The sequence below is a fragment of the Chiloscyllium plagiosum genome, chromosome 11 (assembly GCF_004010195.1).
Source record: "Chiloscyllium plagiosum isolate BGI_BamShark_2017 chromosome 11, ASM401019v2, whole genome shotgun sequence".
NCBI lineage: Eukaryota > Metazoa > Chordata > Chondrichthyes > Orectolobiformes > Hemiscylliidae > Chiloscyllium > Chiloscyllium plagiosum.
The window spans coordinates 18,084,592-18,101,237 of record NC_057720.1 but is presented as its reverse complement, the minus strand read 5'-3'; the positions used below and the strand labels follow the sequence as shown (position 1 = coordinate 18,101,237).

Here is a 16,646-nt window from a genome sequence, read left to right as displayed (position 1 = left end):
GATTGTGGGAGGAAACCAGAGCATCCGGAGGGAACTCACGTAGACATGGGGAGAATGTGCAAACTCCACACACAGTCGCCCGAGGCTGGAATCGAACCCGCGTCAATGGCGCTGTGAGGCAGCAGGGCTAATCACGAAGTCACCATGCCGCTTCATTTTAAAAATTGCAAATCCTTTGTTTGCAAAATGCAAGCTATTTAAGACTAGTTTTATTTCCCATGTCGGAGATGAGAAAAAGATGGCAATCCTTTGTTTTTTTTTGTTGTAGTTTCTAGATCTGAAATTACCTGGGAGGCCTGGGGTTAGAGGAGGGCAAACTCAAACTTTCAGTTGCCCATTGATGCTGCCTTTGACTCCATCTGTTATCGCAAGATCAGGCCTGCTTGCATGTTCCAGTCAAGTGTCAGGTGCAACTGGGACACCCTGTCAGCTTTGGGAGGTGAGGAATGCAGTTTTGCTGTGCCCTATGATATTTTAGAATCATGTAGATGAGTTGCAGTGTTTACTTGTTTCAGTCTAGCGCACAAGTTCTGCATGATACATTTGTGGAAAATAAATTGTGTCCCAGAAATTTGCTGTTAAGTAGAAACTCATCTCCGTGACCATTTTAGTACAAGCACAGAAAGCAAAACCAAAGAAGGTTACCTGAAAATGTGCAGCTGGACTTTGCTGTATTTATTTTGTATAAAACAAAATCTAAACAATTATTGCATCATCATTGAATATCTAAGTCAGTAATAGGGAAATATAAATTCTTATCCCTTTAAATATCACCACACGACCAACACACAATTTTTTCTCTCTTTTTCTCTCTCTCTCTCTCTCTCTCACACCACTCACACACACTCACTCTCTCTCTCACACTCTCTCTCTCACACTCTCTCTCTCACACTCACAAAACATTTCTCTGCAGAGATTGGCTAAGGTGTTTTTTTTCTCAAAAGCCAATGTGTTATTCTTCAAGACAAAAGATTTATAAAATCATCATGCGGGGCACGGATAGGGTTGGAGGTGCCAGTGTTGGACTGGGGTGTACAAAGTTAAAAATCTCACAACACCAAATTAAAGTCCAACAAGGTTATTTGAAAGCACTAGCTTTCATAGCACTGCTCCTTCATCAGGTGGACTATAATCTGTTGTTGTGTGATATTTAACTTTGTCAATAGACAATGTTTTTTTCCCTGGGGTGCGGGAATCCAAAACTAAAGGGAATAGGTTTAAGGTGAGAGGGGAAAGGTTTGAAAGGGAGCTAAGGAGCAACTTTTTCCACAGAGTGTGGTGCATGTGTGGAATGAACTGCTAGAAAAAGTGGTGGAGGCTAGTCCTATTACAATATTTTAAAGGCACCAAGATGGGTATATGAATAGCAAGAGTTTAGAGAGAAATGGGCCAAATTTAAGATGCGTCTGAACAGATGCATGAGCAGGTGCGGAGTAGAAGGATACAGATGCTTAGGAATTGAACGACAGGTTTAGACAGTACATTTGGATCGGCTCAGGCTTGGAGGTCCAAAGGGCCTGTTCCTAGGCTGTAAATTTTCTTTGTTCTTTAAATGCTAGCAAATGCTTTTTCATTACTCAAGGATATCTGGTCGGCATGGCTAAGTTGGACCGAAGGGTCTGTCTCTGTGCTGTGCCACTCTGTGACTCTAAAAAGATAAAGTACGGGTTGTTCTGAAGTTCTGGCACATGTGGCTAAGTCACTAATCATGCGTAGTTATTTCTGTCTTATGAACACAGCTTGCTTCAACAATAGGATCTTGAGATATAATTTAAGTCGCGCTTTCTTTTCAGAAATGAGAGAGAACAGATGGGTGCTTGTTTATAGCGAGCAGTCCTCCATCTTGGCTTGTTCTTAGCATGCTTTTCTGCAACTTGGTAAGGTAGAATAAGAACCTCTCCAAAACCTGTTGCTGTTCAAAATTGAGCCCAGCAGGGTCTGCAGAAAAGAAAACAGTTATTGCTAGTAATGTGATTTTTAGTAAGCTTGCTTAAAAGACTATCTCTAATATCCATGGTGGACCTTAAATGACTACTTTTAAAGAAAACATACCAGATATGTGCAGAAACTAGAAATCAGTTCCTTTTTCCACAATCTTTCAAAGTTGAAGTCCTCCAAGCAATAGTGCATGTAAAGGGTCCTTATAACAAAGACCAGAGAACTGCCTGTGTATTTATGTCAGAATATTGCCTTTATTTTTGCACCTGTCAGGATACTGCGATGTTTTTCTTGATTGTTATAAGATGTAGAAGCTTCATGAACAAGATTGCTATCACACTCTGAAATTTCAGACATGAGGAGATGACCTCTTGCCTTGAACCTTGTGGTGATGGATTTCCATGAACCATGGTTCTTTGGCATAGCCTGTGAAGGCTTCACCTGTAAATCTCATGCCATGGGAGCTGCATGTAACTTTGTCAGTTAATCTTATGTTAACTTCTGACAGCTAGTTCCAGAAGATAGACTGACTCAGTTTTAGATTTACGCACCATGTAAGCCATTACAAATATGTAGTTCCTAACTTGCACATCTACCAGTGTCGATATGTGTCTCTTTGGATAATGAGTTGTATGTATATAACCAGTGCTCTCCATTTATACACACTTAATTTTAATATTAAATTAACTTTTTTTTCCTTTTTTGAACAAAACTTAGTTTTTGAACATTAAGTCATGTTTCAAAACAAATGGAAGATAAAAATATTTCTCATTTTCTATAAAGCAGTACATTGCAAGTTGCCTCTGTTCTGGGCCATGAATAATCTTTTGCTACAAGCATACTTTATGAAACAATCAAATAATTGATAATTTTCATCAATCTATTTAGTTTTGGTGATTACATTATTTTTTAATGGTGTTTCGTACATGCTAGATCAATCCATAATTTCTCACTTATACTTTTTGTCAAGTGGACTTTAATCAATAAAGTGATAAAACGGGTCATCAACAGTGCTACCAGGTAGCACTTGATTAGCAATAACCAACTCACTGATAATCCATTTGGGTTCCACCAGTTCCCAACCCCATTCTAGCCTTGGTTGTAACATGAGCAAAATTGCTGAACTCCAGAGGGAAGATGAGAGTGATTACTTTTACAAATCAAGGCCACATTTGTGTCAGTGTGACATCAAAGCATCTAAGAAAATCCTTGGGTAATGTGAATTTGTGGGTTTCTCTCCACTGGTTTGAATTAAACATGACACAAAGGAAGATGGTTGTGTTTGTTGGAGATCTGTCATTTTAGTTCTAGGAGTTCCTCAGGGTAATATCCTAGGCCCAATCGTCTTCAGTTGCTTCATCAGTTACTTTCCTTCATCATAAGGTCAGAAGTGGGAGTATTCACTGTACAATACATAACACTATTTATGTATTGTGCAGTTCATGTCCAAATGCTTCAATACCTGGACAATATCCACGTTTGGACTGATAAAAGGCAAGTGACATTCAAGCCACACCAGGCAATGGCTATCTTCCACAAGGGAGAATTTGACCACTACCCCTTTGCATTCAATGACATTGCCATCACTAATTTCCCCACTGTCAACATCCTGGGGTTACCATAAACCAGAAGCTGAATTGGATTGGTCATATAAGAGCAAGTCAGAAACTAGGAAACCTGCAACGAGTACCTCACCACCTGACTCCCCAACAGCTGTCTACCTACAAGAAACAAGTCAGGAGTGTGAAGCAATATGCCCTATTCACCTGGATGTGTGCGGCTCCAACAATATTCTAGTCACCCCCTCCATCACCAATGTACAGTGGCACGAGTCTGTATCATCCATAACATGCACTGCAGGAATTCACAGGCTCCTTAGATGGTAGTTTACAATCCTGTGACCACTACCATCAAGAAGGACAAGGGCAGCAGATACATTGGAACAGCATCACCTGCAAGTTCCCCTCTGAATCAGACACCATCCTGACTTGGAAATATATCGCCCTTCTTTCCATATTGCTGGGTCAAAATCCTGGATCTCCCTCCTAACAGCTTTGCAAATGTACCTACATCAGAGGCTGCCTCAAGAAGATGGTTCATAGCCTCTACCACCTCGAGGACAGCTAGGGATGGGCAATAAATACTGGACCAGCCAAGAAAGTCTAAGTCCCAGGAATGAATAAAATAAAAGATCTGACAAGGAATACTTATATACATAACCTTGAATAAGCAAGCTGTTTTCAGTGTATCCCTTGCAAAGAATTTACCTTAAAACATTTGACAAATATAAATCCATATCTATCACAGTTTTCACAGCTAAAGTACTTTTCAATAACTATTTTCTTAATTTTCCAAGGTAAGGGACAACATTTGTTATTTTCACCCACCAAAAAATTTCAGAAACTTGCTCTAATTTGGTTAATTTAATTTGTTTAAGTGAAGACAGCCCACTAACATGGAAATGCATTCGTGAATTGATTATTTTGCTTGTGATGTAATGGCCAGTTATGTTAGTATAACTTTAGCCTTGTATATTAATTTTCTGTGATATAAAAAGCAGCCCAACAATTTGCTCGCCCTACTATTTTAATCCAGCAAGAAAGAAATTGTATTTAATGACGTTTTTGACATCCCAAAAGCAAAATTTTTTTAAAATTCAAACTTACAATTGCTTCATAAAAATACCTTTATATACACAGTCACTGAAGTAATTTGGTTCTGTACAGTAGCATATTGAGAAACAAACATTGGAGACAGCATCCATGGAGAGAGAGCAAGCTGACATTTTGAGTCAGCAGTCATCTACTCTCAAAACATTAGCTTGTTCTCTTTCCATGAGTGCTGTCTGACCCACTGTGATCTCCAGATTTGTTTTCAGTACAGATTCCAGCAGCTGCAGTAATTTGCCCCCACAAGTATTAGAGTTTGATACTATCTAACAAACAAAACCACTGCATTTTTTACTTATGCAAAACTATATTGACATACATTTGGAGCAGCAGGAGCGTCTGATGATTGAACGGACTCCCATTCAACTGTGGCAAGATCCCAGACCGTGCGCTTTCCCCATTGCACCTTAGTGGCAGCTTCCCAAACTTTCGTCCATCCCTCAGTACATAGTCCTGGACCTTGGAATATGCTAGTCTGCAACATCTGATCATGGTCAACTCTTGCTCTGGAAGGCCAACACATTTCAGGCAAATTTCTCCAACTTAATGGTACTCTAGATGCAGTCAATGTTTGTCTTGGTGTGCATCCCAGGGAATAGACCATACAGCACATAGTCCATATATCTTGGAGCTGTACAGGACAAACCTCAACAAAAGCCACTGCATCTTTCTCCAGACTTCCCTTGCAAAGACACATTCTAGCAGGAGATGCGTGACAGTCTCTAATTACCATAATCTGCTCATCTGTTTTAATGATGTTCATTGAGTGATAAATGTTTGGTCAGTATATCCAGTGAACTCACTTGTTCTTGTATCCCTTAAATTCACCGGATTTCATGTATTACCTGAAGGACGGCATTTCAGAAATATATGTTCCTCTGTACTGCACTGAGTTGTTACAATGTGCAAATCTTTGAAAAGGATCTGAACCCAAACCATTCCCAAACTAGGTGTTTTTGATGTGTTCCCCATCAATGTTCATTTCCTATTTTAGAGGAGTGATTCCATTACACATTTTGAGTTATACACACGTATTGTCGATTCTGACATAGAGGTTAAGAGTCGTGTATCACCACTCAGCATATTGTAAATGTAGCAGATCCAAACCCATGGCAATACCAATCAAAATGTGTATCCTTTTATATTATGAGTGTACAGTTAGTAATTTTCTTCATAAATATTTTCATCAACAGTGTAAAATAGTCCCTAGCTTGTCATGTGAATTTGTAAAAAAACAATTTTGAATTGTTTTATAGAAAAGATGATTGGGATTATTTATCTAGTAGTAATAAATTGGCAATTTCGGAGAAGATTTGTAGCCCAGGTTGTAAGTTTGCTCACTGAGGAAGTAGATTTGTTCTCTGATGTTACCTAGCATGGTGACGAAACATCATCAGTGAGCCTCTGATGAAGCGCTGGTGTTATGTCCCACTTGCAATTTGTGTGTCTTGGTCTGTTGTGGTGGGTGGTATCACTTCCGGTTCTTTTTCTGAGAGGTTGGTAAATGGGTTCCAAACTGATGTGTTTGTTAATGAAGTTCCAGTTTGATTGCCGGGCCTCAAGGAATTCCCATGCATGTCTTTGTTTAGCCTGTCCCAAGATGGATATATTGTCCCAGTCAAACTGATGTCCCTCTTCATCTGTGTGTATGGATACTAGTGATAGTTGGTCGCGATGTTTGGTGGCTAGTTGGTGCTCCTGATGAATTTAAAGGACCTCATACCAACGACCAGCAGAACGAACGTCGTACACAAAATACCCTACAAGGACAGCAACAAACATTACATTGGACAGACGGGCAGGAAACTAGCCACCAGGGTGCATGAGCACCAATTAACTACCAAACGTCACGACCAATTATCACTAATATCCATACACAGATGAAGCGGGACACCAGTTCCACTGGAACAATACGTCCATCCTGGGACAGGCTAAACAAAGACACGCATGGGAATTCCTAGAGGCCTGGCATTCAAACCAGAACTCCATTAACAAACACATCGGTTTGAACTCCATTTACCAACCTCTCAGAAAAAGAACCGGAAGAGCTATCACCCATCACAACAGACCAAGACACACGATTAGCAAGCAGGACAGAACACCAGCACTTTATTGGAGGCTCACTAAGATGTTACTTAGCTTGGTGACGAAATGTCTGAGAACAAATCTACCGGCTCACCAAGCAAACTTTTAACCTGAGTAATAAAAAATGTTCAGAATATTCATTGTTTGGAGCAATCATGAATTTTGGTTTTAAGTTTGTTGTGGTACAGAACAGAACTTCCTGCATTCCTATGGACTACAAGCCACAGAAATAACTGAATGAATAAAAGAGAGTTGACTTTGTGCTAAGAAATTTCGAACTGCATATGTAGAGCTAGTGTTGTGGATAGTCAACACTATAGTGGTCCTTTATACAAGCAGAAGTGTGCAGATTGGAGGTTATAATCATCTGGTTTGAACGTAGAGTGCAGCAGCAATGTCTGATTTTATCTTGGGTGCGGACCCTCTATAAGGAAAAATTCTTCATGTTTATGCAAATGTTGAAAGCCGCAGTATCATTTCAAACAAGAACCACCAATTGAACTGGGTTTTTCTTTCACTAACCATGAAATGAGAGCTGCTTCTCAGGCAGTTAATATTTTGATTTTTATGTTCAAGTCAGTGGAACCTGGTACCCAGTATCCTGAAAAACTTCTCCGGTTTAGTCTTCTAAATATTGGTAGTGCTTTATGTTCTCAATAAAGAAAAATTGTAATAAGTAAAACCAAACTATCAGGCTTGCTTTTACACATATGAGGGCCTTTGCATATTTACTGTTGCTATTTCCCAAGTATAATAAAATTATCCAACATTTTTTAAAAGAAGCTTTTGCAGTGTACTTTCCTTTTGATTGTTGAAAAGCTTTATCCGCTACGTTAAAATTGGATGGAAATGCATTGCAAAACTAGTTTTCAGTTTTTGTATTTAACAAGCTATTTTTGTCTAGATCTCCAGAATTGATAGGAGGATACCATGTTCTTAAGTGTAATTCAGTCTGAGTAATTTCAAATGTAGTACCTTATTTAATATGACTCATACTTACTGCTACTCAGATCTCTATACCAGTTCCTTTTAACAAATTTGTTTGTGTGACATTCAGTGGAAGTGTTCCAGACTGTGTAATAGTGTAATATAAGACATTTAGGTATTCAAATTTTCATCAGTTGTGCACTTGTAAAACAAATCTAGTGGTTACTAGCATCATTACTTTTTAAAATGTTATGATCCTCATGGAGACCAATAATGTTTTAAGAAATTCAGATGAATTTCCCAACTAACCAAAAATAACCATGGCAACATTTCACATTTCAAGATTTTTACTGCAGTGAACAAATTAAAATCAATACAAATGAAACACTACTTTGCAGGCGATTACTACATCAAATTAGAGAAATGGTATTTTTGCATTAACTAAATAACTAACACATTGTACTACCTCTCATGAGTCCGTTCAGTCCTGTCAGATTCATGACACAATTGCAAGAATTAGTGCAAGGTTCTTTGCAGCTTTCTACTTATCCCTGCTCTCCGGGTTATGGATTCTAGTATTCTTTGAAAGCTGCTCTACGCAGCCTGAGTCTCCCAGATTTGATCCGCATCAGCAAGATGTACTTCTATGACTCCAAATTGCTTAAATCTCAAAAGGTACTGTATATTCTGTCGTCTTTTCATACCAGCATTGTTTGTTTGCAATCATAAAAATAGCTTCTCACTAGCTGTGTTCATTGTCTGTCTACCTCTTCTTCTCTTTCGGCTTCTCTATATCCAAAAGGTTGTGTCCTGGTGTTTCTATTTCTGATTCATAGTGTGAAACTGCCACCGGCTTTCAGTACATTTTGGCCAGGGCTTCATTCCCCAAGAAAACCCAGATCACTGGGGTATTTAAATTGCTCCAAATAGAAATTTAGTATGATCAACTCATCTTTTCCATTTCCCCCATTCCTCCCCCACCCCTGTGCTGATCCAGCACATTCTATTTCACCTCATGTTAAAGGAGACACTAATATTCTACAGACATAATCCTTCTCCTGAAAAATTAAGCAAATGACTTCTTTCCTATAGCGCTAAATATAAAATGACATAAAACCTGCGAACGACTTGTTACACACTGTAGGTAATATTCTCCCCCCTTTTTATTGCAGTTAAGTTTTGGTGTCCAGTTTTCATGATTTCTTAAAACCCCAAATCACTTGGAAGTAGGAGTTTTCTTTGCTTCTGTCGCTTCACTCTGTTTTCGATCTCCACTACAGTTCTTCCTTCTTATTTTGTGTAGCTTGCGTGGCACTTCTCTGTCCTTGGTTAAAAATTGCACCATGGCTTCGTTTTTCATGTTCTTCTTTATAAAATCTGCATTAGAGTGTGCATTGTCTGGACCCTGAGCTTGAATTTAGAGCGAGACCAAAGGTTTTACAGTTTATTTGGTGGCAGATGGAATTTAATATGGTGCAATGTGAGGTTATGCAATTTGGCAGGAAGAATATAGAAATTGAATATTATTTAAGTGGAAAAAGACTGCAGAAGATATGGAGCAGAGGGACTTGGGAGTCCTTGTCAATGAATCACAAAGCCAGCATCTGAGTTCAGCTGGTGAATGGGAATTCAAATGAACTGCTGACCTTTATTTCAAAGGAAATACATTATAAACGAAGAGGTTTTACCAAACTTTTGCAAGGCACTAGTTAGACTACAGCTGGAAGACTGAACAGTTGTTGGCCCCTTTTCTAAGGAAAGATATATTGGCATTGGAGACAATCCAGCAAAGGTTCACTAGGGTGATACCAGGTATGGAGGGACTATCGTATGAGAAGAGATTGAATAGATTGGTCCTGTTCTTATTGGAATATATGGATGAATGACAGGAGACCTTATTGAAACATAACAAATTCTTAGGGGACTTGACAGGCTGGATGTGGAGAGGTTGTTTCCCCTTGCGGGAGAGTCTCGGACCAGAAGGCACAATCTCCGAATAAGGATTGCACATTTAAGACGGAGATAAGGAGGAATTTATTCTTTGAGAGTAATGAATCTGTGGAATTCTTTACTGCAGAGGGCTGTTGAGACTATATCATTAAGAATATTCAAGGCTGCGATAGATAGATTTTCAATCGCTAAGGCAGTTAAGGGTTAAGAGAAACAGGCAGAAAAGTGAAGTTGAGGATTATCAAAGCAGCCACCATTTGAGTGACAGAGCAGACCGATGGGCTGACTGACCCGCTTCTACTCGTACATGGCCTACTTCTGTCCCAGTATTCTGTTTATCCCATCAAGTCTGCCCCACCATTTAATACAATCATGGTTGATTGAACACTTCAGTGCCTTTTATGCATGGTATCCCTATAATCTTGTATGTCATTGATTAATTAGAAATCTGTCGATCTCTACCTTAAATGTGCCACATGTTTCCACAGCTGTCTGCGGTAGAGAACGCCAAAGATTCACAGCCCTCCTGACATTTACAAAAATAGGTTCTTCAAATCAGACCTAAGTGGTATTCTCCTTATTTTTAAATTTTGCCCCCTGGTCCAAGACTCCCCAGCTAGGGGAAACATCTACTGCATCTACTCTGTCTACCCCTTTAACTATTTTGTAAGCTTCAATGAAATTGTCTCTCAGTCGTTGATACAGTAGAGAATACAGACTCAGTTTGTCCAATTTGTCTTTGTAGGACATTCGGGAATAATAGGTTTTTGATGAGGATAACATTGCTGATTGTTGACAAACCATGTGGCTTTAGGTACGAGATGCTGAAATCCAAGGAGAAATCTCTTGTCATAAACTTTGTTATCCTCTGAACACAGCAGTTTTTTTTTTAAAGTCAGATACTAAGTTGTCATCCAGTTTTCACCCTTCAAAATGGACTCTGTATCACTTTGTTCAGGCCTTAACTCATGTTTTCCATTTTCTTCTGGGTCTGCGTGCTTTTAATAGCCAAGTCTGTGAAACATAATTCAACAAGCCAGACAGCTGAATTGTTGTTCATAACAATTGAATTCAACTTATCCTGGTTATACTTGGAATAGTTTTTTCGACTTAAATTTTCCATGATTTAACTTTGTTCATTTCCAGAATCTGCAGGTTTAACACTGCTCCCTTTATTCAACCAGCAGTAAAATTCTCTTTAGCTGGTTTACGTACTTGAAAGTTAAGTCGGTTTTCAGTCAAGAAAGCCTGATTTTTCACCTAAGTCAGCTCATAAATGTTCCTTATTTCTCTTTTTCTTTTAATACTATGATTGCATTTAAGCTTTGTCTAATTCTTTTCTTGTAATTCTTCACTTAGAAGTTCATGAGCACATATCCTTCCTCGCAGCTCTCCAGTATCAGCATTGAAACAAATGTTTAACTCTCCTTTAAAACATCATTTTTTTGTCTCGTTATTAAATTTTGAATATTATTCCTATCTGTTTTGCCACACTTTGCTCGTGTTTTCCTTGCATTTGTAATTTCAATGGCTTTAACTAGTCTTATAGAATAGAATCTCTGTACAGTGTGGAAACAGAACATTCAGCCCAACAGTCCACACAGATCCTCCGAAGAGTATCCCACTGAGGCCCATTCCCCGACCTTCTTATTATTCTGCATTTCCCATGACTAATGCACCTAAACTACACATCCCTGAACACTATGGGCAATTTAGCATGGCCAATCCTCCTTACCGCACATCTTTGTCTATGAGAAGAAACTGGATCACCCGGAGGAAACCCACGTAAACACGGGCAGAATGTGCAATCTCCACACAGGCAGTTGCCCGAGGGCCCCTGGCGCTGTGAGGCAGCAGTGCTAACCACTAAGCCACTGTGCTGCCCCAAACCCAAGTACCTTTTAACTCTCTGGTATAAGTCTTCTGTTGCAATGTGATTTTAAGATTAAGAGGTTAAATTTCTGACATTTTGGACACATTTTTAGTGATGAGAATATTTTTTGTAACACGGGTATGGAAAGTTGTGGACACTTTTAAGTCACTATGTTTGTCTTGTTTTCGCAGCTGTTTTATTTTCTAAAACCCTGATAATAGCAATACACCATGCAGAGTTTTGTCATTTCCTAATTTAAAATATGTATAATATCAACGAGGAAGGTATGAACAATTGTAAAGCTGTTAATTTTAAATTGACTCTGTTCAATGAAATAGGTAGACAATTTCCATCAATCCCCTATATCAATATGTTTTTATTTATTGAATTTTCTGGAGAGGAATGTTAGTGATTGTGCTGCTCTATCTATGGGAATTGCAATCTGTTTCCTTGCCTTACTGAACAAGAATGACACAATACCTTCATCTTCAAACTGAAAATTTTCCTTAATTTCCCATATGCCATTCCATCTTAGTAATTAATGCAAGAGAGCTGACCGGTATGATGATCTTTTTACTCACCGGCATGCTATTTTCTAAAGGGGTGCAGTGCACTCGAACAAATGCCATTGTTTTGATTTTTAATTTCCAACATTCAGCCTTCCCATGTCCGTCCTTATGACAAAAATAACAGGATATTTAAATCTCTGTAAACTTCTAGACTGTCTCTACTACTCTGAGGCAGGTCTATTTCTTCCCCCTTGCCATTTTGCCATCAGGATCTGTTCAAATATCTTTCCACTTTCTGAACATTTCCAAACAAGACTCATTACTAATAAGCTTGTGAGAAAACTTGTAGACTGCTGTTCGTGCCTTCTCCCATAGATGCTTTGTTTCATTCTCAAAATACATTTTAGTTCCTTCCTCACTGAATTCAGGCTCTAAATGTAAATACCTCGACAAATTAGGACGAGGAATTATCATTCTCATTGTCCCTTTTCACCCATTTTTCGAATTAAAGTTTTTGCTCTTCTGATCCCAACCTGTTCAGCCATGTCCTGCTCCAGAGATGTTGCATTACTTGAACCCAGGCCTGAAGACCCCCTTGAAAATCTGGTGCACGTCCAACTGAGCCACCACCAGAACCTTGTCTTTTTACCTGAAATTGAATGATGATACTCAATTGAAGGATTTCTGCAGTGAGCAAGATGGGTACGATGAGACAACAAAATTAGATAGCTATTCAACTCTGGACGAAATTATTGATTGGATTAGCATGAAAAAGTTACTTTTGAAAAATTAACATTGTGATTCTGGTTTTCATAGAAGCATCTGTGCAGCAAATACAATTCCAGAAGCACAGGAGGAGCTGTTGGCTCATGATCACTAGGAAGCAATTTACATAATAAATACCATAGCGTAGAAGTGATGATTAAGAATAAGTTCTAGTTAAACGCTTAACTACATTCCTTGTCTTTTTAAACTTTCACATTAGAAAGCGTATGAACAACTAATTTGCTGTCACTGTGGCATTTAGACTTGATTGCACAAATTATGATTGGATCTGTCAGTTTATTTTGCCACCAGCTTATTATTTGTACATAAAATAACAAATCTCTGTTGTCATATCGATTTGCCTTACCAGTAAAAATTTAGTCTCAGGACTTTTTCATGCAAAAGTCTGCTTATTCACCATATGTGTCTAAACATTTTGCTAAACATGATACAATGATGCTGAAATGAGTGGATTTGCAAGTAGTTCCTTATTTGATGTATAACTTCAAACATCATGTCAAAGCTCACGTTACAACACTGCAAGCTTTGGGAAGTTTGGCAGCGTGTAGCCAGTCCTGATCAAACACAAGTAGTCCTGAAATCTCTGAAAGTTTCTCACTTCCTAGTCCTGCTGATTCATCACAAGAGAAACCTAATATGGAGATTGGTTCCTATATAACTTAACTGGGAACCAGCTGCAAGCGCAAACTGTGATTAATGTGGACCTTTATTCTTAGAATTATATGCTGAGTGAACTAGACTGATTTTGGTGCAAGAGCTTCTTGGTGCCAAGTAACTTCTTTTTCACATCAGGAATCATGTTTCATCGTAGAATATAGTTTGAAATTTTGCATTTTGTGCACTGTAAGATCACTAAATTGGTGTTAAATGATTTAGTGTAAAATAAGAGTTTGCCTTTTCTTTAAGGTATGATTACTTATTGTAGTGTATGCTGCATTTTTTTCCTCATCAGATTTTGAAGTGAACAAAACTAAGTTCTGCAGATGTATTTTGGTGAAAATCTGTCATGCTACAATTGATCTGTAAATATTAGCTCTCCAGAATGAATATGTATTTACATGCCAGAGCATAAAGGCGCGCGCGCACACACACACACACTACCGAATTATCATCTTTGCTTGAATTGCTAAAGTAACTGATTCTAAGGGTGGTGCTCCTCTGCCTAGAGATCAAAGTCGTCATGGCTGGTGTGTCATCGCCAATTTTAGGTGACATTAACCCAGTTATTTATTGAAATTGAGACAAAAGAACACTGACTCTTTTCCACAAGGGACCTCTTGGTTAGGTATTGCAAGAAAAAGGTATATGTCGCTTTTATTATGACGTAATATTGATAGCCCAAGAGGAAGCTGTGCATCCAATCAGGAACTTGCAAGGTAAGCAGTTTGTTTAAGTTTGAGGTGCATACCTTATCAAGATGCCAGCCATGTCAGGCTGCAACTCCAGCAACCTGTCCTTACAAAGGTTGTAGACCTAAAACAAAATAATTTCCTCCTTTCCTCTTTAAAGATGTTGACTAACCTACTGTAGGTTCCGAGCATTTTCTGTTTTTATTTTGGATTTCTGCTGTTTGCAGCTTTTTCCTTTTTAATTGATCACTTAAACTTGATGCTAGGGATGATACAAGTATATAGATGGACAGATTTTTTTTAAACTTTATGTTCTGTGAATTTCAGTTTACCCCAGAGTCACTGATGAAGAGTCACTGGACTCAAAACGTCAACTTTGCTTTCTCTTCATAGGCGAGAGTGGGGTACTGGAAAAGCACAGCAGATCAGGCAGCATCCAAGGAACAGGAGAATTGACATTTTGGGCAAGAGCCCTTCACCTGGAATCTTGAAACGTGGGTGGGGGGGGGGGTGGTGGGGAGAGAATGGAGGATTCCTAGATTTTGACCCATTTCAGATTTTGACTTGAACAGATGGCGTTACCATTGATCTGGTTGATTTCATGAATTTGGAACGTTGAGTCAGAGGAGCTTGGTGACTGATAGTGTATTTTGTATATGACACACACTGCTGCAACTGTGTGTTTGTCGGGGAGGGAGTTAATGTTGGCTTTAGACGTGTTGCCAGTCAAGCAGACTGCTTTGTCCTGGGTGATGATGACCTTTGTGAGCATTATCGGAGCTGCCTTTATCCAAACAACTGAAGAGTATTCTATAACACTCCTGAGTTATTCTTTTTGTGCACATTTTTCTTTGTTCCACCATTGGCATTGTGAATTCGCCTGCAAAGTCCCTAATCTCTGGAATTGCCTTTCCAAGCCTTTCTAGAGGTTTATCAGGAATAAAAGAATGACTCAAGTAAGAGTCACGCCAATCAAGGATAGTAGTGGGAAGTTCTGCATGGAATCAGAGGAGATAGGGAAGCGCTTAATGAATAGTTTCATCAGTGTTCATACTGGAAAAAGAACATGTTGACAAGGAGAATACTGAGATACAGACTACGGACTAGACGGGATTGACATTTGCAAGGATGTTAGCAATTCTGGAAATAGATAAGTCCCCTGGGGTGGATGGGATTTATCCTGTGATTCTTTGGGAAGCCAAGGAGGAGATTGCCAAGCCTTTGGCTTTGATCTTTGTTGTCATTGTCCACAGGAATAGTGCCAGAACACTGGAAGATAGGAAATGTTGTTCCCTTGTTCAAGAAGGGGGGCTAGCGACAGCCATGGTAATTATAGACCAGTGAGCCTTACTTTGGTGTTGGTAAAGTGTTGGAAAAGGTTATAAAAGATGGGATTTATAATCAACAGGAGAGGAATAAATTGATTAGGGATAGTCAACACGGTTTTGTGAAGGGTAGGTTGTGCCTCACAAACCGTATTGACTTCATTGAGATGGTGACCAAACAGGTGGATGAGGGCGGCATGGTGGCATAGTGGTTAGCTCTGCTGCCTCACAGCGCCAGAGACCCGGGTTCAATTCCCACCTCAGGCAACTGTCTGTGTAGAGTTTGCACATTCTCCCCGTGGGTTTCCTCTGGGTGCTCCAGTTTCCTCCCATGGTCCAAAAATGTGCAGGTTAGGTGAATTGGCTATGCTAAATTGCCCGTGGTGTTAGGTGAAGGGGTAAATGTAGGGGAATGGGTCTGGGTGGGTTGCTCTTCGGAGGGTCAGTGTGGACTTGTTGGGCCGAAGGGCCTGTTTCCATACTGTAAGTAATCTAATCTAACCGGTTGATGTGGTGTATATGAATTTCAGTAAGGTGTTTGATAAGGTTTCCCACAATAGGTTATTGCGCAAAGTATGAAGGCATGGGATTGAGGGTAATTTACTGGTTTGGATCTGAAGTTGGCTAGCTGAAAGAAGACGGAGGGTGGTGGTTGATGGGAAATGTCATCCTGGAGTTCAGTTACTAGTGGTGTACCGCAGGGATCTGTTTTGGAACCACTGCTGTATGTCATTTTCATAAATAACCTAGATGAGGGCGTAGAAAGATGAGTTAGTAAATTTAGAACATAGAACATAGAAAAATACAGCGCAGTACAGGCCCTTTGGCCCTCGATGTTGCGCCGATCCAAGCCCACCTAACCTACACTAGCCCACTATCCTCCATATGCCTATCCAATGCCCGTTTAAATGCCCATAAAGAGGGAGAGTCCACCACTGCTACTGGCAGGGCATTCCATGAACTCACGACTCGCTGAGTAAAGAATCTACCACTAACACCTGTCCTATACCTACCACCCCTTAATTTAAAACTATGCCCCCTCGTAATAGCTGACTCCATACATGGAAAAAGGTTCTCATGGTCAACCATATCTAAACCCCTAATTATCTTGTACACCTCTATCAAGTCACCCCAAACCTTCTTTTCTCCAATGAAAACAACCCCAAGTGCCTCAGCCTTAGCTCATACGATCTTCCTACAATACCAGGCAACATCTTGGTAAACCTCCTCTGCAC

At 39.5% G+C, this 16,646-nt stretch overlaps 1 protein-coding gene across 10 annotated transcripts in view; it reads left to right on the top strand.

Annotated features, from left to right (window-relative positions):
• evi5a (ecotropic viral integration site 5a) overlaps nucleotides 1-16,646 on the top strand; it is a 280,753-nt gene that overhangs the window by 206,894 nt on the left and 57,213 nt on the right. For 6 of the 10 annotated variants that reach the window (XM_043698799.1, XM_043698797.1, XM_043698795.1 and 3 more), the window contains one exon: nucleotides 269-439. The exons of the other annotated variants lie outside the window; for them this stretch is intronic. In XM_043698799.1, coding sequence (XP_043554734.1) covers nucleotides 269-439 — 171 coding nt within the window. The remainder of the gene's footprint in view (nucleotides 1-268; nucleotides 440-16,646) is intronic. 10 annotated transcript variants of the gene reach the window in all.